The sequence below is a fragment of the Solanum stenotomum genome, chromosome 2 (assembly GCF_019186545.1).
Source record: "Solanum stenotomum isolate F172 chromosome 2, ASM1918654v1, whole genome shotgun sequence".
Classification (NCBI taxonomy): domain Eukaryota; kingdom Viridiplantae; phylum Streptophyta; class Magnoliopsida; order Solanales; family Solanaceae; genus Solanum; species Solanum stenotomum.
The window spans coordinates 515,293-543,067 of record NC_064283.1 but is presented as its reverse complement, the minus strand read 5'-3'; the positions used below and the strand labels follow the sequence as shown (position 1 = coordinate 543,067).

The window sequence follows — 27,775 nt, the reverse complement described above, 5'->3', positions numbered from 1 at the left end:
AATCGAACCGAACCAACTGATATAGTGAATTATCGCCTACTTGATGCACACGTGTCCCTTATTTGATTTTATAATTAAAAGGAAATAGTCGTACGTGCATAAACATTAGTAAAACTAAAGGAGTTAAAGTGTAATTTCTGAAACTATATCTGGACTTGGCTCTTAAATCTTAGACTTCACCTCCTCTCCCCGATCAATTAAATTCCCAATCTTTGTTACTTTCAAGCCCTAATTTGGTCGGCAGCGGCGGCGGAAGAAGAAGAAATCAGAAATGGGAGTGAGCAGCGATCCGAACCAGCAAGATGGCTCCGACGAACAGCAGAGACGCTCCGAGATCTACACCTACGAGGCTCCATGGCACATATACGCCATGAATTGGAGTGTTCGCAAGGATAAGAAGTACCGTCTCGCAATCGCTAGCTTACTTGAGCAGTACCCGAACCGAGTTGAGATTGTGCAGCTTGATGACTCCAATGGTGAGATTCGGTCCGACCCGAAACTCTCATTTGAACACCCGTATCCGCCTACGAAAGTTATCTTCATACCTGATAAGGAGTGCCAGAAGCCGGACCTTATCGCTACCTCTAGTGATTATCTCAGGATTTGGCGGGTCGCCAGTGATAATAGTCGGGTTGAAATCAAGAGTCTTCTTAATAACAATCGGAACAGTGAGTTCTCCGGTCCGTTAACCTCATTTGACTGGAATGAAGCTGAGCCGAGGCGGATTGGTACGTCGAGTATTGATACTACCTGTACTATATGGGATATTGAGAGGGAGACTGTCGATACCCAGTTAATTGCTCATGATAAGGAGGTTTATGATATTGCTTGGGGTGGGGTTGGAGTTTTTGCTTCTGTTTCAGCTGATGGGTCTGTTAGGGTTTTTGATCTTCGCGATAAGGAGCACTCTACGATAATCTATGAGAGTTCTGAGCCGGATACTCCTCTTGTACGCCTTGGATGGAACAAGCAGGATCCTAGGTATATGGCCACCATAATAATGGACAGTGCAAAGGTTGTAGTTTTGGACATTCGTTTCCCTACACTTCCTGTGGTGGAACTACAGAGGCACCAGGCTAGTGTGAATGCGATTGCATGGGCTCCTCACAGCTCTTGCCACATTTGTACTGCTGGTGATGACTCGCAGGCGCTTATCTGGGATCTCTCTTCAATGGGTCAGCCAATAGAAGGTGGATTGGATCCAATTCTGGCTTATACTGCAGGTGCAGAAATCGAGCAGCTTCAGTGGTCCTCATCTCAGCCTGATTGGGTTGCCATTGCCTTCTCCAACAAGCTTCAGATTCTAAGGGTGTGAATTAGCTACTCTCGTTCAAGCTCCAAGCAGCTGCCCAAGTATCATCTTATTCAGTCTTCCTGCTAGCTACATCCTTCTCCAAGTAAAGATTTTCCTTTTTTTGGCATTTTATTCCCAAAATGAAAAAAGAGGCTTATTACTGACAGTAGTTAAACCTGAATAGCTTTTGCTATCTCTTGCACCTAGGGCTCTATTATCATAGAAGTAACTGGAATTCACATCGTCTGTGGGATTCAGTTAGTCAGCATTATTGTGGTTGGTCTGCAACTTCTGTAGCTTGTATTATGTTTATTGCAAACAGCAATTGGACTAATCAAATCATATGTGTTTTGATGTTCCTGAGAGGATTTTTTCTACATTAAGGAACTATTTATACTTCAACATGCTGGGATTTCTAAATTGCTACTTGTGAGATAAATACGAGTAGTTGCTTAAACTGCTTATTAACTGACAATGGGAGTTTCAGAAGTCATTTAATAACCATTCTGAAAAGTTACTTTCCCTTGAAACATCTCAATCTGAGACATTCAGAAATGAGCAAAAAGATAGCAACAAGTCTTTCCATTTCGTAATTATATTTAATAACATGAGTAACTTTCACTGCAGCCTACAATTCCCTTGTGAATCATTTGATAAGCGTGAATCTATGCGTTTGTGTGTGTATATATATGCAAAAGATATTTAAAATGTGTACATATAAGATCACATTCATTTTGAATCCATAAACTCTAGATTCTATATTTACCTCTGGCAGTTCAAAGAGTAGGTATCTCCAATAGTTTCTGAATAATTACTACCTGTAATCAGCTACTTCCCAACACCTAAATTTTGGAACCGAGTGTATTCGTCCTAAATTTTGGAAATCCTACCACTCATGCATGTGAGGCACATCAAATTCACTGAGTACTATGATCTCAAAGATTGAATTTTGGACCTCAACTATTACAATAGTTTCATGAAGAGGTACTAAGAGTTGAGTGAGGAAGCGACAACTCTGGATGCCAGGAAGTTTGAGCAATTACTTGCTGATTTCAAATGGGATGATGAAATGCACAATTATTGTAGAGTCCTAGGTGGCTGGCATTGGATTGTGGTGCTAAGAGGATTTTGACTGTAATGAGCTTGGATAAAAAATATTTTGTGATTCTAAAATTACAATCAAGGAGGGAGTCATAAATGTGTATGATGGCAAATTGGCAATATTAGTTTACATAGAGGAGGATTTCCTTTATCACATTAAGTGTATCTTAGAGTTGTTTCCCAAGTTATTGAAGCAAAGTGGCATGTTTAATCACTAGTCAGAAATTTGCTTAATGAACGATGAGTTCTAATGGGCGGAAAGAGAATCTTCCCCAAAATGACAATGGGCACGTGTCGCATGTGTGTCGTACTCACTTGCCTTTAATTGAGCATTTGATAATCGAAACTAGTGTGACAACTCCAGACACTTTGATGCATGACAACATAGTGTCATAATGCAGATAGTATGGGGTGGTGCATAAGGGATTGGGGGTGTCCGATACGGGTGCTGATCTAGAGGTCGGATCCTTCATGATCTTACTTTTAAGATTTGGGGATATGGATTCATGTATGGATACGGGTACGGGGATTCGCCTAAAAATAATTAAAATATCTAAAATAGAGTTATAAAACCTAAATTATGAGATATTATGAGGAGAATTTTGGAATGAGATTAAAGGAAAAGGAGTAACGTAGAAATTTCTATATAAAAGGGTATATTTCCATTTTCTTCAATTTCACCTTAAATTTTATATTGATTACATAAATCATTAAAACTATCCGTACTTTCCCCGTCGATTTTGGTCAAAGTACCCAAAATCGGTTGACCAAATTGGACACGGATCCCACACCCACACCCATGTTCGACACGGGTGCGGCACCAAAAGTGAAGAGTCCGAGCAACTAATTGGAGTTATTAATTGATCACTAAATATAGTTAAATAGCATCATTTACCTCTAAATATGGTTAAATGAAGTAGTTCACATCTAATTAGTCAATTGATCACTCAATTTAGGACGAATACACTTAGTTATCACGATGATGCTTATGCTTGCTATTGGTGAAGGGTGAACTTTTTCATTGTTGAAAACTCAATTTTGAATGATATGTGGGGAATTTGTATAATTCCTGATATTGGTAGTGTGTAGGTTTCTGTGTTGAGACTTTAAGTTTTGATTGACTTTCTAAAAAGAAAAAGAAGTTGGATTGAGTACAGTGAATTAGAACATACCATACAATGGAATAAAGCAGAATCGGAAATTGTTTGGTATCATATGATGTGCTGGATTAATGTGGGAGGTAATGTTAGGCAGAAGAAGTGGAGACCCCAGCATGCATACGGGGGAATATGTGGAAGGAAATGAACGCAAGGTGTTTTGAAGATTGAAGCAGCCCCACCCAGAGAATGAAAGTGAATTGTATTTTGTTACTTTAACTTTAATGTGAAGAAAATCACGGAGAGGAAGCTAAAACTCTTATTATAATTATTAGGATCCTTGTAAGAGAACAAGGTCACACTTCTACTTCCGTTTGTAATTGTAAATATGACTCCAACACAGCCTTTGTGCTGATAATTAGTGTACTGTTATCTTTCTCAAAAAAGAAATTGTTTGCTGTCGTATCAGAATCCTATTTGACTATTTAACATGCAACTTTTCCAACGAGCAGCTTGCTTTTTGCTCTGCCATTGTTGTCCCTGATATTTACTATTTTTTTTTTTGAACTTGGTAACTTTCCCTGATATTTACTATTAGGATGATAAAGATTTCCCTGACTAGGATATTCTCATACTCTGCCTCGAGCCAAACTATCTGCAGCCCCCAGTCAATGCTCCGACGTGTGGTTGTCACTATAATCACCATGAAGGTTTCATGAATTTCATGTACCCTAATGAAGAGGTATAGTGCATGCTTCCCCTGCAAGTTGTTGGCACTGTAATTTTTCAGTGAATTGCTAAAGTAATAATGCTTTATCTATTTCACAGGGAAAAAGAGTTTCAAGCATGTTACTACACTAGTTGTTGTGGTATGTAGGTATATGTGAACTTAGAAAGGCAGGAGTAGGTACTTCGATCTGATTATGACACCATGTTGTGAAGAAAAATGACCTTTGGTTCCCACAGTACTTTAATGGTGCATATGTGGAGTGTTCTAACTCTTTTGATGTTTTAACTGGATGCTGCACTATCTCCTGTCAAGGTTTGGTCCTTGTTGTTATGCAGAGAATTAAACAGTTCCTCCTTGTCTTGACAACGAAGCACGACAAAGTGATGCACTCTTTACTTTTATTAATCATGTTGAGAAACTTGAATTTTTGGTGTGAAGGCGATTTTCATAAATCAGGTGTGCGTTGTGACCAACCAATTTTTGACCTTATCTGGTCCACTGTAGGATATTGATATTCTCCACTTTTCCTCCTTCTGTCTTGACCGAAGAGCGTGTCAGTTGACACTTTGTTGAATTGTTGTTCAGCTTGAAATTTTGAACTTTTGATTTTCATAAACCATATTTGTCCAACCAATTTGAACTTCATCCAGTCCACTGTTGAATATAGATATTGCCCACTCCTGCTAGTCCTGTTTTTCTCATTGTTTGTTGAATATGGTTATCAGTCTTTGGCAAGTTTGGCTTGCTGGTATTTGGAAATGATGTTTAGGTTGAGTATCCATTTTGAACTTCAGATATCGTAGGAATCTACATGTCATTGAAAGTGTTATGAAACTCATTCAATATGGTTGTTTTTTCAGTGCATCATTGAGAAAGAGAACAACTTCAAACAGCCAGGAGAGAGATACAGATCATGGGCACCGGGACAGCTAGTTTGGTACATCGGCTATCTGGTGGTTTTGTTATTGCAGGCAAGAAAGAAAGATCTTCCTGCAGTTGGGTTGAGGTCTCTATCCGATTCTCAAGTCACTCATGAAACACACACAGATCTGAGTTCTTTCCCTTAGATGTTCATTTAGTCTGTGCCCATGTAGATCCCAAGAGAGATAAATATTGCAATGTTTTGCATGAACTGTGCTTCTCTTTGGTGAAGGCGATAACTCAAATGTGTTGTGTCCTATTAAGGAGTAATCCAAGAAAACATTTTTTCTTTTGGTAGAGTATTCTCTTTGGTGATGCTAATTCTCAATCCGATTAGACTTTTTATTGAAGATTGTAAATATTTGTTGAAGGTCCACAAGGCCACGATTTGACATGTATGGACGGAGGCAACTAGTGTGTTGTTAATCTAGCAAATGATAGACATAATCATGACAAGTAAATTTTACCCAACACTTACGTTATGGAGTTTCTTATCCTAACAGATTTAAGTCGTAAACGTTTTAAAGATCTTTATTCAATTTATTTTTCAATATACCGAAAAAAATTGAAACTATGGATCAAAATATCAAAGCAATAGGCATATTAATGATATATACACCTAATCTTTGAATTCAAAATTTAATATTCTTTTATTATTATTTATGATATATAATTCAATTTTTCTCATGCTTCAACAATTTTATTGAGTATACTATCCGTTTTGTTTATCATTTTTATATTATTAATAATAAACAATAGGCATGAAAATAATAGCAGCGCAACGATGTGTAAGGAAAAAAAAAATTATGATTTATGGCAGCGATTTTTAATAAAAAAAAAGCAGCGATTTTGTCATTGTGTCAGAGGGACATCGCTTCGTCTGGAGCGATTTTGCCCTTTTGGTTTTAAAAAAATTTGATGTGCCCTTTTGAAATTTTTGACAATTTCTTTTGCCCTTTTGGCTCCGAACTCATATATTGATCGATTTTATTGTTTTTTGTGCAAAATTTTGTGTACGCAAATATATTGAGGAGGGAGAAGTCATTGCCACATCAGCTATATATGTTTATTGTTATCACGATACCTATGCTTAGTGGGTTAAATTATTTTCGTTGAAAAACTAAAATTTGAATCGATATACGATACGATGGAATAAAGTAGGATCACAAATTTGCTTTGGTATCTTTAGTAGAATCCTTATTGACCAATTAGAAGGTGCCACCTGTCCACTTTTATCATTAATATAGTCTTAATAATCAACTTTTATAATAATTAGGTACACAAATATGATAAGATAAAGTCAAAAAAACAAGAAGATAAGGGTTGAAGAGTGCAATGCAAACACTTAATTAATATTATTGGTTGGGGCTAAAACTAATAGCATAGGTAATCACGATTGCACAACTAAGTACAACTATTTATATTGTCAACTTACTACGTGGGGACTAACTTTTAATTAATAATAATATTAGATGGTTTTGATTCAAATAAAAATATTATGCGTGTAATTGTGCATAGATAAGTTAATCACTTAAAATATGTTATAGGTGTTAAAGAACATGCACAAAAGCTCTTACAAAATTGAATTCAGAAGTATCGAATATGAAAAATTTTGTTGAGGAATTTTCAATTGTATTTTACCTTCATTTTAAAGGTCGTTTAATATTTTGATACATAGATTGAGGACTAAGCTCATGACTTGGTGAACTACATGCGTTTCCAGACTATCCTTTGTGTATTATTCCTTACGCCTTGGAAAAACACGTCTAGTTAAATTCATCTTTTAAGTCTTAAATTCTTATTTAGAATTCTTGTATATGAAGTACAAATGAGATGCTTTGGACTTTTTTTTTTCTTGAATTGAGAGTCTATCGAAAACAATCTTTCTATCTCCCAGAAAGGGGTACGCTATGTATACATTTTACACTCCTCAAATCACACCTCAAAGGAATAAAAATAGAACATCAAATCGAAGTTGGATTTATTTGGAATATGGTATTAAAATGCATTTAAATTCTCAAAATTTGTAAAAACTATACAAGATAATACTCATCATAATATGTTGATATCATTTGATTGCGTATGTAGTATAAGATATTAATTTGACTTTTATATTCTATGAATAATATATGTTCATGCAAATTAAGGAAATATTAAGATAATAATTTAAAAATTATTTAAGTAAAAGTCAAATGAAAAAAAAAACTCAAGGTCAAATAGACAATCAAAATTAATTTTCAGATCAAATAGGCTTAATACGTCATAGGTTAAGAGTAATTATAATTTATTAATTTGATAGTTGAACTTCTCAAGTTTGACAACCAAAAAGCAAAATTAGAAACATTAAGAGTAATTTTTTTGATTGTAGAAGTAATATAATTATAAGTATTGTTAATTAAATAGTGTGATGCTCAATATCAATCAACAACCCACAATGCAAGTTGCTATAATATAATTTTAAATTTCTAAATATACCTTTAACAAGTATGTTTTTATAGACAAAATATCATGTCATGGTTGATATTATAACTACTACGAATAATATCTTTTTCTTTTGAGTTGTAGTTTTAATCATATCACATTTGCGGAACCTATTCACTCGATTGATTCATATTTGTATCGCATATAAGGAGTAAGGTCTAATCTTATCGCATATAAGGAGTAAGGTCTAATCTAATCTTACTTTTTACTACATGCCAAAAACATTTCTTGCTTAATTTTTATATCTAGTCTAGCATCATCGTAGAATATATATACTATATTCTCTTTCTTTCATTTTAGAAATCTTAATCTGATAGAATATAAAATTCACAAAAATGAGACCATTTATCATATTAAAAAAAATCAAGAACAAAAATGGTACTATATTTTCTTAAATTGATTAAAAATAAAAATAAGACAGATAAATCGAAACGAAACGGAATAACATTAAAAGTACAAATTATGACGTTAGGGGCCATTTGTGTTTGTCCGATTCGGACATGCCAGATTTGGTCGATTGCGTAATGAAGCATTATACAAGTTAAATTGCTGCCATAAGTTTAGATTTATGCACTTTAAAATAAGTTTTTGTTTTTATTTTATTTTGGATTGTGAGAGTCATAATTATTTTTATTTATATACTTTGGATCAAATCTATAGTTTTTTAATTAATTGTTTATATTGATTACGTATGATCCCAAATACTTTTAAAAACAGTAGCGGTATATAATTTAAAAGATAGTGGTCATCATGTTGACTTGAAGCCAAAAAGAAAACAAACTTTTTTATAAAAATGTTTTGTCTGGATGGAATTCCATTATCAGCCAGAGTAGGAATTAATACTTTTTATCTTAACAAAAATAATAATATGAATTTAATAATTTTTACATTATTAGTTTACATAAATATAACAGTGACTTATCACTTACAATTCAATTATTAACCATTACAATTTAAACTAGAGTGTTACAAAACGACTTACCAGTTACAACTTGATTAATATCCGTTACAATTGAAAGTAAAGTGTCACAAGTTTGGAATTGGTATTGTTAAACTAATGTCTTTGTTAATTATGTTTTAAAGAAAGCTTATTTTTTTGTTAATTAGAGGATTAGCATGTGAAGGGCCCTTTAATTTGGACAGTGATGATTCCAAAGTGAGTTTGATGGAACAACTTGCTATTTCTTTACATTATTCTTTGGTTCCATTTCTTTAACTATATTAATAATTAATATGTAATAGCAAGTGGAGTCTCTTTTTGGTTAATTTTAGAATATTTGACATAAAAATACAATTAATAATAACAACAACAATAATTGTAGTCAAGGAAAGAAAGGATTTTATAATTTATAATCAAAAGTAACATGAAAGAAGAAAACTAAAAGCAGAATAATAATGGTTATTAGTAAAAAAAAACTTTAAAATGTTTATTTAATTTTTCATTAAAAAAATGGAAAATTAACAAGAAGAAGATGGGTTATCATTTCAATGGAGTTTCACATGTTTCTATATATTTTTTTTCTCTTTTTGAGTGATATTTTATCTATCCATTGTTTTTTCTTGACAAAATTTAAACTATATTCTTTTCTGACAATTCATGCCAGTCCTCCTGATCAAACACACTAAAACCAAAAGTACCAATTAATTACATTTTAATTCTTAATCTAAACCAACTAAATAAATTCTCTATATATTGAGAATTCATTGCAATTTTAATTTACATCCCACTGTAATGGCGTACGCAAGATTTTTCAAAAGCAATCTCAATATTTTGAAGGCTTATTTAATAAAAAGTCGCAAGTAGTATCGCGAGAATAAAGTGCATCCATCTTGATTCAATACTATTTGTATAAACATACATGTCTGTCTCTCGTATTTTTCAGATTAATATTATGCTATTCATGTAAATTAATTAAAGTGGATTGTTTGCTTTATTTCTCAGATTACTAACTGTGATTCGTTTACACATAGTTATCTTTTAAAAAATATAATTGGTTAATTCCAACTTGCTATTAAATATAGCCTTCCTAAATGTGGTCCTAATGTGTTGGTTGTGGAGTTGAGATTTGTATTTAACACTACCTAAAACTACACAAAAATGCTGTCATAAATCTGATTACCCATAATGTTTAAAACATTAAACTATTACTAATCACTCACGCGCTCTAATTATGGCTTATAAGCACGCCCCAATGACATTCTCTTATTTTATGCATGAAGTTTCTTACGTCACTTTTATCAAGATGTAACACGCGCTATCACCAGCGCGTGAGAAAAAGTTGTTTTCCTTTTAGCAAGTTGATTGTTATTTTAACATTTTCTTGAATTACGTCACAAAGCATCTAAATAAGTAATGGGGTAAATAGGCAAGTGGCAAACACACAATTCTCTACTCACAATGCCACCAAAAAAAGTAAAAAAAAGGAACTTTTTTCCAATTTTATGTTTTCTTGAGCTAATAAAGAGTCTATAAAAACTATAAAAATCAAATCTTTTTCCCATTTTGAGTATTCTTGAGCTAATAAAGAGTGTAAAAATCAAATCTTTTTACCTTACCAAATGATTTTTGCTTCCTTTTTTTGATTTTTGGATTAGATGGGGTTGTTTTCTTGATTTGTAGGTTGACTTTATAAATGGGAATCCCCAGAGGTTGAGGGGGGGGGGGGAGTAGGTGGTGGGGTCAGTACTTGGTAAGTGGAATCTTCTCTTGTAGGCAGACTTTACTTGAAGGGAATCATATTCAAGAGAGCTAATGACAGATAATAACTAAGACAAATAGATAGTAAGAGAGAGAATAAGGGGATTTAATTTGTGATTGTGGGTTGTGGAGAGGATTTCAAGAGGGAGATATAAGAGGGACATTTAGTCCCTACATATGTTTTTGTTTTGTTGCTGATGTTGTTGTTGTTTCTTAGACAACCACAAGAAAATTTTCTCAGCAAAGTTTACATTTTTACAGCATAAAGAAACAGGAAAGTTTTGACCTTTGCAAATTTGGAATATCCAAGAATCTTTTTTTCATAGTGAGTTCCTCCTCCTCTTCTTCTTCTCATTCCTATTTTGTCTGTGTTTTCAACTTGGATCAAATCATTTTGTACACACTTACTTTCCTATGGCTAGAAACAGTTTGCCTTTATGTCTCATACATATAACTAGTTTACCTTGATGAAGCCAAGTCATGTTCATAGTAATCTAGTGAATTGTTCATTTTCCTCTTTTTGGCCTCACTTCTTGCAACTTTCTTTTGTTTGAGGCACTGTTGTATTGTATAGATCTATAAATTGGTGGCAGCTGGCTATTTCTTCTACTACTTTTTTTGACTTTGGAAAAAGATATGTATACCAAGATTACAAAACCCAACTTGGTGGAATATGCTGATTTCTTCATATATTTGATTCTTGGAGCTAAATATCCTCTTTTTGTTGTTGTTGTTTTATATTCTTTGGTTCCTCTTATCCTTTTTGCTTTACTGCTGATTCTCAGTTAGAACATAAATTTGGCAGATTTGTTTTTTCAAGACTGGAGCTTTTTTAGGATAGATTGTATCTAGAAGGACTGATTAGTGATTATCATAAATTTGGATCAAGTACAGTACTGATCTTTGGAATTTGAAGACAGATTGATGCAATGGATGAACGCGTTATTCCTTCGAATCCGTTGTTGACAACCCCATCTGATTATCTCATGGATTTGGATTACATGGATGGACTGTTTTTAGAGGGATGTTGGTTGGAGACTACTGATGGTAATGAATTCTTGCAACATAGTCCAGGCATCTTCAACGCACCATTCGACTCTTCTTTTATGTGGCCTACAACTATAGATGCCAACAATGTAGAATTTAATGGAATCTCATCAAAGGATGCCCAACAAGAAAAGCAAAGGCCATCTTTAGCTGAAAATTTGTCGATAAACCATTGCCAAGAGATAAATTATGCTAAAGTTCAGTCTTTTGGTGAGAATATGAACAATGCCATGTGCACTTCAAGTCTATCTGAAAATCATTTAGTTGAAGCTCCTGAGTTGAACAAAAGGTGGTGGATTGGACCCAAAGCTTCATCGTCTGTAATGGATCGATTGATTTGGGCACTTGGGTACATAAGAGATTGCTCGAGGGATAAGGGTATCCTACTTCAACTATGGGTACCGATAAATAGGGATGGCAGGCGTGTGCTCAGCACAACTAATCAACCTTTCTTACTAGACCTCAATTGCCCTCAGCTTGCTAACTACCGTGAAGTCTCTGCAAAATATCAATTTCCTGCAAATGAAGATTCCAAGGACATTGTTGGATTGCCAGGGCGAGTGTTTGCAGATAAAGTTCCTGAGTGGACACCGGATGTTAGATTCTTCCGAAGTGAAGAGTATCCGCGTGTTGAACATGCACAGCAGTATGATGTACGTGGCACTCTTGCTGTTCCTGTATTTGAACAAGGTAGTCGTAACTGCTTGGGTGTTATTGAAGTTGTCATGACCACACAGAAGATCAAGTATCGCTCAGAGCTTGAAAGTGTGTGCAAAGCTCTTGAGGTTTGTCTTCTTTATCTCTCAGAAACTATCAATTCCCTCTAATTTGTTTTCACTACCCTACTTAGCTAAGTAGTGGAACTATATATATGCAGGTGTTTATTCAGTGTTGCGTATTATAATTTGTGCATATATGTTTCCGAAACTGCTATATTTTTATGTGCTTCATGTATAAAAACATATTTCACAAAGACTCAAGATGAAACATCAATCCCCAAATGAATGAATATTAGATGAAAAAAGTTACAGAGATTGAGACGATAATAGTAAAGTTTTTTTTTTTTTTAGAATGAAACTATAATATTTGTCCTGTAGTCATATTATTACTCTTGTAGTTTCTTGTCCTTCGATCTCTGTTGCTATCTATTGTTTCATGTACTTCGACTATAGTATTATTTTGTTGTAGACTAGTACTATGATGCTACCATCTGTTGTTTCTTGTATTTTCGTTACTTCTTTTTTCTGGAGTGCTTTGGACTGTTTTTCTTGAGCCGATGGTCTATTGGAAACAACCTCTCTACCTCTGAGGTAGGGGTAAGATCTGTGTACACTCTACCTCCCCAGACTCCTATTGTATATCTTCACTTTACTAATTTCTCTAATCATTTGATGTTTTTGTCCTTTATTTAATCCTCATTACTGCTCTTGGCTAGGGGTCAGATTGTACCTAAGCTGCACTCTGTTGATCATGATCTTTTGGTGTTAGTGTTTAGTGTGCATGAGTCTTTCTTTTGTTCTCCATATGGAATTGCTTTGTTTGTCCACATTTTGGTAAATATAGTGAGGGTCCAGTTTTCTGAAATTCTTCCAAAATTCTTACTTCTTAATAGGCTGTTGATCTCTCGACTTCCGAAGTTTCAACCACTCAAGATGCCAAGGTAATTGGTCTGAACTTGCAAAAGAATGCATTTTTGAAGTCCATAATCTTTTTCAGGATGATATATGAATTATTTTTCATCAGGTATGTGATTTGAGCTACCAAGCTGCATTACCTGAAGTTCTAGAGGTTCTGAAGTCTGCATGTGAGACACATGGATTGCCGTTAGCTCAGACATGGGTTCCGTGCATTCAACAAGGCAAAGGGGGTTGCCGCCATTCTGAGGAAAACCTTATTCATTGTGTTTCCACAGAGGATTCTGCTTGCTATGTAGCTAACCCCCGCGTTCAGGGTTTTCATGATGCTTGCTCTGAGCACCATTTGCTGAAAGGGCAGGGTGTTGTTGGGAGAGCATTCAATACTAATCAACCATGCTTTTCAGCTGATCTTACCTCTTATAGCAAGTCGGAGTATCCACTTTCTCATTATGCAAAAATGTTTGGACTGCAAGCTGCAGTAGCTATACGTCTGCGTAGTATCTCAACTGGTTCATCTGATTTTGTTTTGGAGTTCTTTCTACCCTCAGACTGCAGAAATCCTGAAGATCATAGAAAAATGCTTACTTCATTATCCATCATCATACAAAATGTTTGCCGGACATTGAGGGTTGTGACAGACAAAGAGTTGCAGGAAGAAACTGTTTCTATGGGCGAAGTGGCAAACCACACAGTTGAACCACATAAAGAGCACACTGAAACTTCTCAAGAGAGGACATCGTGGACCTCTTGTGATGCAGAGTTCCAGGAGAGTTCTGTTATGTCTACATTCCAGGATGAAAAACCAGATGAAATGCTAAGGAAAGATTCGGTGGAGTTTAGGCACCGTAAGAATTCTGCTTATGAGGAGGGTGTCTCTCGTAATCTGGGTAAAACGGGAGACAGGAGACGTGCGAAGGCTGAGAAGACTATTACCTTGCAAGTTCTTCAGCAGTATTTTGCTGGTAGCCTAAAAGATGCTGCAAAGAGCATTGGTGGTAAGTAACTTAATACTCCTTCCATTTCAATTTGTTTGTCTTAGTCTTACTTTTCTTTTTAGTCCGTTTCAAAAAGAATGTTACTTTCCTTTTTTAACCACTCTTTAATTTCAACTTTCCATATGGCATGTTTAAGACCACAAGATTAAATGATATTTTGGTACATTCTATCTTTAGTTTAAGACTACAAGATTCGAAAGTATTCTTTACTTTCTTAAACTTTGTGCCAAGTTAAAACCGGACAAACATATTAAAACGGAAGGAGTAATTTTCATGGATTAGATCCAAAGTTTCACTGTGTGCACTTATATCTCTACTTTCTCATGTATTTTTAAAATTTTTACACTGATCCTATTGGTTGCGTTACTCTCTAGGACTTTTTACTTGTGAGGATTTTAACTTTGTTTTTTGCTATTTCTTCCTTCCCCTCCTTACCTGTGCTCTCTTGAAATACAGTTTGTCCTACCACTCTGAAGAGGATATGCAGGCAGCACGGAATTAAACGCTGGCCTTCTCGAAAGATCAAGAAGGTTGGTCACTCCTTACAAAAGATCCAACGTGTTATTGATTCAGTTCAGGGTGCCTCTGGCACTTTACAAATTGAATCCTTCTATTCAAACTTCCCAGAGTTGGCTTCTCCAAATGCATCAAGAATGAGCCCTTTTGCAGACTCAAAGTCAAATGAACATCCAACAAACTTGAACACGCAACAAGAGGAATGCATTACGAGCCCCAATCCTGATGCATCTAAGTCACCCTCCTCTTCCAGCAGTCGAAGTTCAAGTTCAAGTCAATGTTGTTCATCTGGGACAAAGCCTAAATCGCCTCAATCTCACCCTTTGAATATTGTTGGCGATGAAGATCTAATTGTACAGGAAAAGTCTGTAGATAATGCAGTGAAAAGGGTTAAAAGTGAACCAGAGCTTCATTTATCAAGTGAAGCACTGAAGACCATACCAAGATCTCAAAGCCATGCATGTGTTGCTGAGAATCCTAAATCAGAAAACCCTCTAGTGAAGAGGAGTCCATCAACATCTCAAGAAGAAGCTCCACGAGTAAAAGTAACACATGGAGAAGAAAAGATTAGGTTCCGAATGCAAAACAGTTGGAGATACAATGATCTTCTGAGAGAAATTACAAGGCGGTTTGGCATAGATGATCCTAGTGGACTTCAACTCAAGTACTTTGATGATGACTCCGAATGGGTTCTATTAACATGTGATGCAGACTTGGAAGAATGCATCGATGTTTGTATGTCTTCCCAAATCCAAATGATCAAGCTCATCTTAGTTCAAGATTCACAGCATCATTATGGAAGCTCTTTCGGTAGCAGCAGTCCTATACTAGTACAGTAGACAACTGGTATACCCCCTAGTTGCAAGTAGTTACCAAAATGAATATAGTTTCCTTTTAGGATTAGATTTGGTATGAGACTTGAAGAAATGTTGCTTGCTTAATTGTAAATTCATTCTGTTTGAGTCTTCATGTAAGTCAATCCTTTTGACTGCTATGAACTAGTATTGAGCCGTAAGGCTATTATTGTTTCATCTAGAGTACTCAAAACTCATTATAATTCAAATTTTAATAATTTATTGAAATTTTAATTATTTTTCGTGTATATGTATCAAAAACACCGAGTTCAGAAAAACCTATTTCCCAGAAGCTGCATGCTTATCTGGTTTAATACTGACTTCAGAATTTGACCTTGCTCTCTTGCTGATTCTGACCTTACTCTAGTTGGATCTGCTGTTAGAAGTTTTAATGGTATAATGTAATAATTTGAGCATAATGGGCAAATGTTAAGAGGGTTTTTATTTGACTTGTGTATAAAATAAGGACTTGTCTGTAAGTGTACGTAAGGTTAAGTGAGCCTCTGTTGCAGATTTCCATCCATTTCAAGTGGAAGATTTGGAAAAGAAATATGCACAAAAGAACTTGTGAGGATATGAAATAACTGACATCTTTTTCTTCATATAAATATTGCAAGAGATAAACTTCCATATATAACCAGGCAGTGCAGAAAGTAAAGAGACACAAAATTGAGGACTGAGAAACAAAAGATATGTATATATACCTTTCTTTTTTTACTTCTTTTACAGAGAAATATAATTGTATTAATTTACAATTAACAAAACTATTCTGATGTGTTCTTCAGAAGGTTATACATGCAGCCATGAACATTCAAGGGCTCCCTCTACTACCCACAAAATCTAGAGAAAAAGAAAAGATTATGTATCCATACAAAAGGCAGCTCGTTTTAATGCATTAGCTTGTATCAGAATTGTGCTGTAGGTAGATCACCAATTATCCTGCTTGTTATCTTATGGATCAAACATCAAGTCGTGGCTTCTGAACAAAAAGAATATATTTTCCTACAGAGGAGACTCTTTAACACCTGATTAGATTAGAATTGGGAAGATGTAGATGGCCGATCCTCTTGCTTCTCTACAAGCACACATCTTGATGGCGGACCAAAAATGCTTAATAGTACCTGCAATGGAGGTGGTACAAGTGGAGTACTTAGAAGGCATAGCCAAGTTTGCTTCAAGTTTCAAGAATCTCCTTGAATTATTTCCAACATAGTTTTACATCTCTAAGGGATCTGGCATTGCTAACCAATATAATCGTCAACTTAAGAATTTTAAGACATTTAAGTAAAACTAAGGATCAAGTACACAAGCTAAATTGTTTGTACTCATATGGTAATTTTACATCTCTCAGGGATACTCATATGGTAATTTATATCTCTCAAGGATTTGGCATTGCGACCAATATAATCTTCCATTAACTTTTCATTTGCTACTTAAAAGAAAAATGATGGAACTTCTTAGTTCTAATCAGAGAGTAAAAGATAAAGATGAAGAAAAAGATTGTGCTAAGTCAAAACTCACCACAGAAGATTTTTTACATATATTTAATTTAGGATTAAAGATTTTCGGTAACAATTAATAGCATTAATAATTTGTTTTGAAGGTTGTGAAAGAGAGAATACTCTCAACGGAAGAAAAGAGGATGCTATTACTTCAAGTCACTTACAGGTAAAAATATAAGCCCGTGTAGAAAACCAAGGAGAACCAAAGCCAGGTACATTTGAAAGTAGTAAACCTGCAAAATGTAAGATGTGAAGTAACCAGAACAAGTAGCTCACTCCATTTATGACTTTGTAGGCAAGTAGACATACCACAAAAACTTCTGTCCTTGAAAAACAAAGAACAATGACACCGACAAGCTTTGTAAGCGTGATACCACTGCAAAAGATGGAATAGTTGAAAAGTGAGAATTCTTTGACAGATATATATTTTCTTCAATATCTACCATTATTTAAAAGACGGATATTTGTTGTGTTCCTCTGTTGCATTGACAGCTTCAAATTAATCATGCTCTTTTAGGTCCATTAGCTATTCAATGTGCCAGTAAGCATAGGTTGAATGGAATTAGATTCTTTTCTAGTTTCTTATGCAAGCTCATTACAGGTCCATATAATTCTTATTTTTCAAATTTGTTTTGACATGACTTGCCATTCCTGACAGTTCCTCATTTTATATGATATAATGTCCTAAAATTTGAACATTCATGGACATGTACTCTTATCATGTTACTATCCTGTTAGTGCTTAATTACTGCTCTAGAAAGGACGCGTAGTGACATCTGTTTATAAACACACTGAGACACTATTGGTAATCCAATTGAATGGCAGACTTGACCATTGAAGGTAGATTCACTTAATTAATAAAATGGAACAGTAAAATCAAATTTATTTTTTTACGCGCTCTAACATAAGGAGAGATCAGAAGACATAATCCATGCCAGCTTCTTCAATAGTAGAGAATGCCAGACCTGAATACAGAAGCACCCATAGTAGTCAGCGCCTCCTTCATCCGTTGGTTTCTATCTCCACTGCTAACCTGCATTAAGTGCAGAAGAATGTTAAAGAGAGAACTACAGGATGAATGCCTCTAACAGAACATACAGGAAAATAGGAAAAGAAAACAAATAATGAAACCTTGCTCAAAGGGATATAGAGCCAAATAAAATGTTGACTTCAAATAAAATGTTAACTTCGTAGGCATAAAGATTTACTTGAACTTATTAGTCATTCATTCTACTCACTCAGACACAGATTCCCTTCTCAATTCTTTGCAGACTTTATATTTGTTTAATATACAGTATTATCTTACTTAACCTACTCAAGTTGATCTTCATTCTCTCATTATTTTAAACAAGAAAAGTAGACCAGATTGATCACTCTGATAGAAGACCAACCAAGAAGGCATGTGTTATATGGACACAGAATTCAACAGCAATACCAACGGCCATCACAAGGTTAACAACTGATACAGCATTGAGCTGGATATTTAGAATTGCCATTACTCCCTGCAAAACGATGTAAGATGTCACTGCTAGAGAGAGAAAATCAGGTGCAATGATATGAACTCAAACAATTGTTCAAAGAGGAAAATATACCATAAGATCCAGAACAATCATGGTCAGCACAAGCAAGATAATTGCTGAAGTCCAAAAACTAGATTTAGCAAAGGTCAAACAAAACAGAGTTAATATTACAAATACAAAAAATAAGTGTGTTTTGTTCAAGAAAGGATAGGAATGGGATAGCATTCCAAGAGATAATCTACTAACCTACAAGTGATAATTAAGCATACAATAAATACAGCACCTGTTGAAAATGAAAAAAAAAAAATACATAGTTAATGTCTCTCAATGGTCTTAGCCGTTTTAAAACTACCCAATGCTTCCAAATAGAAATGATAACCAGCAGATAAAAAGAGAATGTTTTTTTACAAAATATCCATATAGTCAAAGTTATATCATGCATCAGCTGAAAGGTGCATTAAATTAAGTACAGAGAGATGACACTGACCAATAGCAATCGCTAAGTTAATTAGGGCTGTCCTCCATATGCTTAAATATTGCTCAAAGAACATATAAAACACTGCATACGGGAAGACCTCCATCTGCACAAACGAAAGAGGTAAGTCATAGCTAATACAGAGAACTCTTTTTATGGAAATGCATGCCAAGTGTGTGATTGCCTGGACGAAGATAATGGGACGAATCACAGATCAGAAGCAGCTTATTATAGGGTTTAATTGTAGGGTGTACAACTCTATCACTTGGACACAATTTCCATTTATGGCACTATGTTTTGTTCTTCCTTTTTACCTCAAATCTTATAAGTACAGATAAGTATTTTCTAGTTAGATAAAATCTACAAGACACGATATACAAATATCTAACCTCCAGAATCTCTTGAAAGTTCCACAATGATTTTTTTTCACCTAAACTTTCTAAAACTTTCATATTACAACTATAACATGCCTTTTTGGTTTTTGGATCAGATAATCACCACTCCAGATTATCTTCCTTCTGTTCGGGTACAATCAGAATTTATATAAATGGAAGTAAGAGTACTCTCTATAAAAGACCTTATTACTGCTTTACTTTTCAAATGGAAGTAAGAGTACTCTATATAAAAGACCTTATTGCTGCTTTACTTTTCAAATTACCATATTTCACATTCATGACGCATCAACAAACTTGATATAACAGTCTTAATATTCTTAAATAAACTGTAATTATCAGTACACAAAAAAAGGAGTTGAATACACGAATGACAATGCTCTGCAAGCTATAATGGGAAATAAAACAGGAGTACAACCACAACTTGCTTGCAGACAGTACCATTAGTTTATCACCAGAATGTATAAACTGATAGATGAACAAATCAAAAAGGAAAGAGATAATCTTGGTAGTTGTCATTAAAAAAAATGGGTAGAGACAACAAAAAGAGGCCACACAGTTAAGCTCCTGAAAATGATATCAATACTTCATTATGCTGCATTCAGAAATTACCTTTAGAGAATCAGAAACCCTTGAACTGAATTCTCGTGCAGCCCTCATAGAATTGACATAGTCAACCTGAAGAAGACGGGTTAAGATCGAACACATGGACCCCTAGACAAAGTTTAGTGAACTATAAGGTAAAGGGTTGTGAATGATTATATACCTGTTTGTTAAGAGGCGTGTGATATGTACGAAAGGCTGATGCTTTAATTATACCATCCTCATAGCCTGATGAACAAAACAAAAAGAACAAAGATACAATTAATGGGAGCTGATTCAGTGGAACAACTGATATGACTGCAAGGATCAACATCTTGTTCAAAAGAAACAGCCAAATATACATATAATTGATCAACCTTCAAGCTCCACATTAGTGGTGTAAGCCCCATTGCCTCCTTTAGCACAATCACTGGAAGGTAACGCATTCAGGAACCATGGAAGCTTCTCTCGAAATTGTTCAGTTGTAGGGCGACCATTTGCTAAATCTGAATGACGGAAACACTGAAGGATACCAAATGTTAGTCAACAGTCAGTTTTCTGTTGGCTTAATGATTTCCATGAAACTGAGGTATTCACCACATGATTCTCACTTGATGTGAAAAATGTCCACGAAGTATCTCTCAAAAGCCAAAGTAAAAAAGATAATTGAAACTGAAGAACACATTTTGCTTATTGGCACATTGTAATATAAAGCATACATAACAAAGTATATCAGATAAGAGTTATTTGGATTACCGTTGTGCAATCCTTGCATACTCCATTCGAGCCACAGGAGCCACTACTGGGTGAACAACAAGGGGGCTGAAAGGAAACAGATGCTTATATTGAGAAATTTAATACTATTATTGTAAAGTATTTATAAGTAACTATTTTATTTTTAATGATATTATATTAAGAAAACTACTGTTCGTAAATTATTTGGAGATGCTTCTTAAGAAAGAAAGCAAACGAACCTGATCATCAGGGGGACAAAAACTACTATTTGTAAATTTTCTGCAGCACCCAAATGCTTCTGGAGACATCCAAACAAGAAAATCATCAAGCCATGAAGCAGCCGGTTTAGCGATGTAACTTGATTCTGGGACTAAAGATGCTCTGGAAATCTGCAGAAATACAAAGTTAACACCTAAAGTAACACAGAACAAGCTGAGGAAAATTATATACACAAACCATAAATTGGCATCAATGAAGAACGTATGCAATAAACTTTAGAAGGCACATGATCTCTAAGTGGGATGAGCTAACGAGTTAGGGGTCAGCTATAAACCAAATGCTATCCCTCCCAAACCCAGCAGCTGAAAAATATAGGCCAAGACCGAAAATATACCATACAGGATGAAGAGAGACAATTCTACATGCAGCTTAATTACAGAAAGACTCCACTTCACAAGACTCAATAGCATGTCAATCACATGATTCGTCAAAAGGAACAAGAGTGTTACCTCATTCAATAGAGAATCGGAGTCACATTGGCTTATAGAACATAGCTGGTTTGTTTGTCTTGATTCAGAACTGAGAAAGTAAAATAACATTCTCAATCATTAGAAAAATTACGTTCAAGATTCACATCTGCCATCAATAATAGCTCAAAGTTCTGACATTTAATTCATGCAAAAGCCAGTTAACCAAGCAATCTGTTCATAGTTTGAACAGGGTATCCAAGAGTTTTGTCATAGATATCCGATATCATTCCAATAACAATCTCTTATTTAAGGAAAGGTAATAACAACACACAAGTGGGCATATTGAGAAGCATGTTGCTAAATTAAAGGAGTATGTTATCCATAGTACCTAAAGTTATAGTTCTTGACAACAAAGTACAGAGGTGGTCCAATTCTGAGATATTCTGAGATATTATTGAAGTAACCCTGCACAAAATAACATAAATCATACTAAGCAACTCTATGAAAACCAGATTTGTAAATGCACATTACTTAGGGTACTAAACCTGAAGGTATGAGTCGCGAGGAAGAACAATTTGTTGTTCCAAACCAGGTTCAATCCTTGTACACAAGGCCTTGAAGAATATAAGCATAAGGTGATCAAACTTCCCCACCAAGTTACTCAATATAATAAAAAAATCAGAAAGAGATGAAGATTGCATGGTAAAAAGGTGGTGCAACTTACAATACTCGCCAATGCAAAAGCAGCAAAAACACATATGACAAGAAGTTTTACTCCCCAGAGACTCAAGATGGGGGCATGAATATCCTAAAAGTGAAAAAAAATGAAAATAAATCAAATCGGTTAACAAATACAAAATAAAACAGCTCCAGTTATCAAAGATCACCAAGTAGTGTAAGGCATAACATATAGAGAACTCTACAATCATCAACAGCATAAAGCTACCAAGATGTACAAAACTCCCATAAATCTACCAAGATCTCTACGATCGCAAGATCAAGATGTTAACGCACGAGTTAAATAATCGATTAAGATCATAGGAGGCATTACTTGGGTGCTCGAAGAAGAAAGGAAGCAAGAGCAGAAATATGGCTTGGGAAGTAACTAAAATTTAGACAAAGAAACCAAAGGCTTTTCAAGGACAAGGAACACATCACTGTATCTAATGCAGATGATAGCGATAATTTCCCCTCACAATGTATGTTACTCAGACTCTTCAAAAATGTCAGCGGGTGCATGTCGGATTCTCCAAAAGTAGTATATTTTTGTGAATCTGACACGGTGCGGCATCGAAAGTGAAGATTCTGCGTAACTTAGCTTACAATACTCGGCCATGTCCAGATGACAAGACAGATCCGGAAGAACAGAACTCCTCTTAATTAGGATTTCAAACTTCCCCTTTATCATGACATTCTACTTATCAAGAAGAAGAAAAAAATAACCAATGGAAATCATAAACAATATCCCGTCCTTCAAGATCTCCACGGCTTATATGTAAATAAGTACGTCATAGATATCTTTAAAATAATAGCTGCAATATGAGCAATATCTTCAGAGTTCCTCCTTATAGTCATATGTTTAGATTTTGCATGGTCAAACTAGGCAGTTTATGACTTTGAAGGGTAAAACTAGCAGCAGGATCAAATATCTATTGTAATAGTAAAGTAAAACAATCTTAGATGTTATTGTTGATCAATAGCACAAAGACATTATCGTACATACGTTTACATGAGAATGCAACCTTTTCATTTAGATTTTAAACAAACCTTGTACTAGATAAAGAAAACAAACATTAAAAGCATTTCAGAGATCATAAGCTGATGTTCAGAGAGCACAAAGGATGAAATTTTAGAAAGACATTTAAGACTATCCATTACCTTCATATACCGTACCAGCAATCCAGGTTTTCTCTGTTGGTTACCTACAAAATCATTTGATATAAGGGCTTCATTCAATAGGAAGAAATTTTGAAAGCTTGATGAAATTCTCCCAGATTTACCTTTTTCAGGATCAGCATTTGAACCAAACACTTTAATACATGGGAAACAATCAATTCTGTTATCTTCAGCTCTCAAAAAATCAAAACAAATCAAGGCAACAAATGCTGTAACTTGCAGAAGAAAGTCCAACAAAACGGCCAACGCTGCAGGGCAAAAAACAGAAATGGGATAAGACAGAAACCCCAGACACAGGGATGTTAGATATTCAAATAATATTAGCAACTCTCTAAACCTAGTATCAGGCTGTTCCTAACCTGCGAACATGGAAAAAACACGGCATGCTGGCATCGGAATGAAACTTCCAACTGCAAATGCTAAAACCTCTGATAGACTAGCTAGTGTAATTGATGGTCCAACTTCTACAAGAGCATTGCTTACTCGTCCCTCTAAAGGCAGTTCCATTGGCTGTCTCTTAACAGCATTCACCAGAATGCACATGTTATCTACACCAACCTGAGAAAATATGGTGATTGAAAATGACCATAAAGCAAAAGGAAGGTTAATAAGTAATTTTTTTAAAGAAAAAGGATCAACACATAAAGACATACAAAGTCAAAGAAAAGGAGACTGTCGAAATTCAACTTACAGCCAAGACAAGGAAAGGGATGACTTCCATTATAATGAGGGTAGATTTTACGCCTACGGCACTGAAGAAACCAACTGATCCAAGAACAGAGAGCATAACAAGTATGACTCCTGAAAGACCAAGCAATACCTGGAACACAACATTCCATCAAATTAAGAACAAATGTCACAAAGGCAAACAAGACTAATATAAACACCATCTTTCTAGTGAAAATGAAAAAGGCAAAGAAACTATCGAGTACGTCAATGTTGATTCTCATTGTATGTTCTTTTACAAAAATCTAAAATGTGTTGACTGAATAGTAAAAGTTGTAACAGTCATAAGTCTGTATTACTACTAATGGTTGATGGCATGCAAGGCCAAAAGCACTGTACCTTAGAGGAAATGTAACAAGAGGAGAAACGGGGAGTATCTCCCAACGTCAAGGATATATAGGCGAACATCACAAGATAGCTTATCTGGAATAGAGCACGTACAAAAAGAAACAGATGAGCAACAGAGGAAGTGGATGATATAATACTCATTAAGGTGAGTCAGGAACACATGCCAAAATAAATATGAAACTCTAGGGGTTCACTCCCTTACCAAGATAGTAATAGCATCTGCTGTGCTCTCCCTTTTTAACTCTTCCTCAACAGAACTTTCTGATGAAAAGGCAAGGGTCAAATTCTTTCCTTCCACCATTGGCAAGATCTCATCCTGGCCATAGTATCAGAACTGATTAGACCACATAGTCAAGGTAATTTAAGATTAGAAAAGGATGCTCAAACTTTCATTAAGATCTCTCAATGATTCCTCTTGTAATCAAGCTTTCTTTTTATTCTTAGAAGGCACATTGTAGCATGAATCATTAGTGAAGGAACATAGTACAACATGCAAACCTTCACTAACTGAATGAAAGCCTTCTCCCAGGCCACTGCCTTCTTAGAATAGTTGCCTTCTTTATCAATTGCATTATTCACAGGATATGTCACAATGAAAGCAGAAGCCTGTCTCAGAAACATTATATCATCAGGTTACTATTTACACCAACACTGTGATCAGTTATTTGAATCACCAATTTACTGCACAAAGGGAAAAAAGAGGTACCTCAGAGTAATTGTTACCAGAGAAACCACCAAGAGCAGTACTTGGATCAAGTGGAGCTTTAAAAGCACTCAAACAGCTCTCTGCTGAAGTATAATGCTGAAGGAAATAGCAAAAGAAGATTGATGATGAGCTTTAACATTGTTGCTTTAGGTTGTGAAGAAGTATGAAATGAAAGTGGATGTCAACGATTGAGACACAATTATAAGGAAAACTAAGAATATTGATTTATTTCCAATGCTTTAAACTCCAGTGCCAAACTTTCTTAGTTGTTCACTTCTTAATATTCTTCTGAAGACAATAAGAATTGACCAACTTTACAAACTTAAGCTGTACGACTATCCAGTTCCTTGGTGGAGAGATATTGTAAGAACTGTGAGTAGACACAAGCTGAAGGACCTCTTATCTTTTTTGCTCATGCAATCAATTTGAAGCAACTTACTCCTCTCCTGAGCTCATGATGGATATGAAAAACGAAACAAGGTCATCACAGATTCTATGGCGCTAAGTTAGTGATACCATGAACATTTGGATATGCTTTGTTTAGAGTTAAGTGCATCAGGTTGGTCCTGGGTATCATCTGCTGATTTAAATAAAAAGGGCAGTCAATCTGATATAATTTGTTTTTATTCAAACATGTCACACGTTCAAATCCCAGAATTTCTGCAGTTAATTATTTTGGGCATGGATATCTCAACATGATGTGTGCATGAGGAATATGCTCTATCTTTATCCATGCTTAAGCACAACACAATATAACTCCAGACAGCAGTAGCAACTGTTAATGTTAGTCTGCTATCATATGGAGTTGAATGGATGCAGCAAACAACAATGAGGACCACTGGACCAGAAAAGCAAGTTACGGGTAAAGTCAGGTAAATTATGAAGGAAGAAGAATATTATAACAGTGACCAGAGACAAAAGGAAAGTAAAAGTAAATCAGTACGGCATTACAAAGTTGATCAGAACATACCTGAAAACAGTACTCAACATGTTGAATACCTCCAAGATTATCAAAGTTACTGCGATCCATTTTGAAGTACTGCAAATTACATAAGTGGGAATCAGTTGCAAGTACATTTTAAGGGGAACTCAGAGATGTCTACAAGACTACAACAGACATCTGTAAGAGCTGCCATCATGGACAATTAACAGAAGCAGCCGAATCACTAGAGATTAGATAAACAGATAATATTCTTACAATGAAGTAAGGAACAGGAAGTTAACTGAAAATCATACAGAAGACGACATCAAAGTAATGACATGTTCAAACTCAGAGTCATTACACACAATCATAGAGCAGAGAGAAAGCAAAAAAGATCATTCACAGCCCAAGGAACTTTACTTATATTTCTCCCATAAGTACTCAATGTTTGACACAATCTTCAGATCATGACATTCTTCAGTAAGAGATCAGCGACAAATTTGAGAATTTGTCTCAAAATATTAATCGCGATAAGAAATTTCAGTTAATGTTTGCTTTACTATGAGATATATTATAGAAAACCGCAGGATAATTAACTTATATAATTGTACCTGAAGAATACTTTGAGTAGCGCATTCTGTGCCTAGTGGCTTCATACAAATGTCAGGCAGAGATACCATTGAGCCAGAATAGTTCGCTTGGATTGCATCTATCTATTCAACATGGAGCAAACTTAGTTTCTAGGAAAAGAAGAAATATTAAGAATATAGAGTAATTTTCAATTCCTTTTATCATGTGATGCACAAAACCATGAAGCGGAAGTCAAAAGATGGTCACTCATCTAGTAGGTAATTAAAGGAAGCATGATTCCTCTGAGTATAAGACAAAATTCAAGAAGATGAATTACCTTTTTTTGTATGTCAAAGAGTAACTTCATGTTGTCTTCAGTAACAATAGGAGGTGACTTTCCATTATCTGCGTCCGAGATTGTACCAATTATGAGCTGCAAATTTTATAAGGTGATAGTAATTTCCATGAGATTCAAAGGTCATTCAGTCCACCCCCACCTCAAAAAAGGAAAGAAAATGAGAGAGACATAATAGCTCCCTTAACCCTGATAAATGGGAAAAGTGGGACTCAGCTACTTGAGTTTTAAGGATACTACGTAAAAACGGCAGACATGAGAAACCTAGTTTGAAGTACATCTGAACTGTAACAGGATCCAAAGGCAAACTATTGGATACTACAATCATGAATATTTTACCAAGTCTGACTTAACAACATAGCGGCAATGGAAAAAGTATCTAGCAGAAAGCACAATGAAGCAGAACCTGCTCAATTCTATAAAATGGTGCAAGGTGGCTGTCAAAAAATAGTTTCTCCTCTGCAGCTCTACTCCCATGGCCAACCCATAGCTGAAAGTATCAATGTGGAATTTAGGACATGTGTAATGCAAAAAATTAAAGAATATTAAAACAATGGTATATACAAGCAAATACAATTTTGTTAAGTGGATGAAATGATATAATAGGGAATTGAAACAGCTAATCCACATCATACCTTCTCAGGCCTGGTCTCAACTTTAAAACGGAAAAGGCCCAAGCAGAGCACCAGGACGATGCATAATGATGAACACAACACAAGGATTGGATTTCTAGCCACCCATGTTCCATATCTCCTGGAAAAGAGGGGTTGTTTACACAAACATTTCATTTCTGGAAGAACAATACTAAACCAATCACTGGTCATAAATGATTAAAAGCATACTGAATCACCTGTAGAACTTTGACATATATCCTTGTACAATTGAGAGTTGAACACCACTTGAAATTTGAGGGACGTCTTCAAGCATCTGAAATTTTCAAATGAATTATAAACACGAGGAGATGATATAGAGATATCTCATGGTGA

The 27,775-nt window shown here is 35.2% G+C and overlaps 3 protein-coding genes and 1 pseudogene across 8 annotated transcripts; 3 read left to right on the top strand and 1 right to left on the bottom strand.

Moving 5' to 3' along the window:
- The first annotated feature begins 190 nt into the window (after positions 1–190).
- Positions 191–1,659, top strand: LOC125854436 (WD repeat-containing protein LWD1). The gene has a single exon (XM_049533980.1). The coding sequence runs from the start codon at positions 272–274 to the stop codon at positions 1,313–1,315; it is 1,044 nt and encodes a 347-aa protein (XP_049389937.1). The 5' UTR covers positions 191–271; the 3' UTR covers positions 1,316–1,659.
- Positions 1,660–3,613: 1,954 nt separating this feature from the next.
- On the top strand, positions 3,614–5,301 carry LOC125854587 (catalase isozyme 3-like; annotated as a pseudogene).
- A 5,099-nt stretch (positions 5,302–10,400) lies between these two features.
- Positions 10,401–15,576, top strand: LOC125854504 (protein NLP4). Of its 5 annotated transcripts, none has more exons than XM_049534080.1 (5): positions 10,401–10,647; positions 11,239–12,154; positions 12,982–13,029; positions 13,113–14,001; positions 14,458–15,576. In XM_049534080.1, the coding sequence occupies exons 2-5, from the start codon at positions 11,252–11,254 to the stop codon at positions 15,354–15,356; spliced, it is 2,739 nt and encodes a 912-aa protein (XP_049390037.1). In that variant the 5' UTR covers positions 10,401–10,647; positions 11,239–11,251; the 3' UTR covers positions 15,357–15,576. The 5 variants fall into 5 exon arrangements, with proteins under 5 accessions (XP_049390037.1, XP_049390038.1, XP_049390034.1 ...); XM_049534081.1 differs by having other exon boundaries at positions 10,406–10,647; positions 11,243–12,154; XM_049534077.1 differs by having other exon boundaries at positions 10,413–10,651; positions 11,143–12,154.
- A 464-nt stretch (positions 15,577–16,040) lies between these two features.
- Positions 16,041–27,734, bottom strand: LOC125854766 (uncharacterized). Of its 2 annotated transcripts, XM_049534339.1 has the most exons (31): positions 27,640–27,734; positions 27,425–27,542; positions 27,196–27,279; positions 26,772–26,867; positions 26,476–26,577; positions 25,913–25,981; positions 24,943–25,038; positions 24,735–24,842; positions 24,439–24,552; positions 24,228–24,311; positions 23,854–23,982; positions 23,522–23,720; positions 23,267–23,410; positions 23,145–23,188; positions 21,991–22,074; positions 21,812–21,880; positions 21,655–21,731; positions 21,306–21,375; positions 20,817–20,966; positions 20,599–20,664; positions 20,220–20,364; positions 20,027–20,091; positions 19,873–19,938; positions 18,881–18,974; positions 18,640–18,676; positions 18,466–18,523; positions 18,265–18,375; positions 17,839–17,906; positions 17,183–17,249; positions 17,038–17,106; positions 16,041–16,492 (listed from the first exon to the last, which is right to left on the bottom strand). In XM_049534339.1, the coding sequence occupies exons 1-31, from the start codon at positions 27,714–27,716 to the stop codon at positions 16,406–16,408; spliced, it is 2,847 nt and encodes a 948-aa protein (XP_049390296.1). In that variant the 5' UTR covers positions 27,717–27,734; the 3' UTR covers positions 16,041–16,405. The 2 variants fall into 2 exon arrangements, with proteins under 2 accessions (XP_049390296.1, XP_049390297.1); XM_049534340.1 differs by lacking the exon at positions 27,640–27,734 and having other exon boundaries at positions 26,772–26,839.
- Positions 27,735–27,775: the final 41 nt, after the last annotated feature.

Excerpts from the sequence above, each read along its gene's own strand:
- LOC125854436 (XM_049533980.1), top strand. The coding sequence starts at position 272 with ATGGGAGTGAGCAGCGATCCGAACCAGCAAGATGGCTCCGACGAACAG.
- LOC125854504 (XM_049534080.1), top strand. The coding sequence starts at position 11,252 with ATGGATGAACGCGTTATTCCTTCGAATCCGTTGTTGACAACCCCATCT. Across the intron at positions 12,155-12,981 it reads GTGTGTGCAAAGCTCTTGAG|GCTGTTGATCTCTCGACTTC; the intron begins GTTTGTCTTCTT and ends ACTTCTTAATAG. Across the intron at positions 14,002-14,457 it reads TGCTGCAAAGAGCATTGGTG|TTTGTCCTACCACTCTGAAG; the intron begins GTAAGTAACTTA and ends CTTGAAATACAG.
- LOC125854766 (XM_049534339.1), bottom strand. The coding sequence starts at position 27,716 with ATGCTTGAAGACGTCCCTCAAATTTCAAGTGGTGTTCAACTCTCAATT. Across the intron at positions 23,189-23,266 it reads AAATGCTGATCCTGAAAAAG|GTAACCAACAGAGAAAACCT; the intron begins GTAAATCTGGGA and ends ATGATTTTGTAG. Across the intron at positions 18,975-19,872 it reads GGGTTTCTGATTCTCTAAAG|ATGGAGGTCTTCCCGTATGC; the intron begins GTAATTTCTGAA and ends TCGTTTGTGCAG.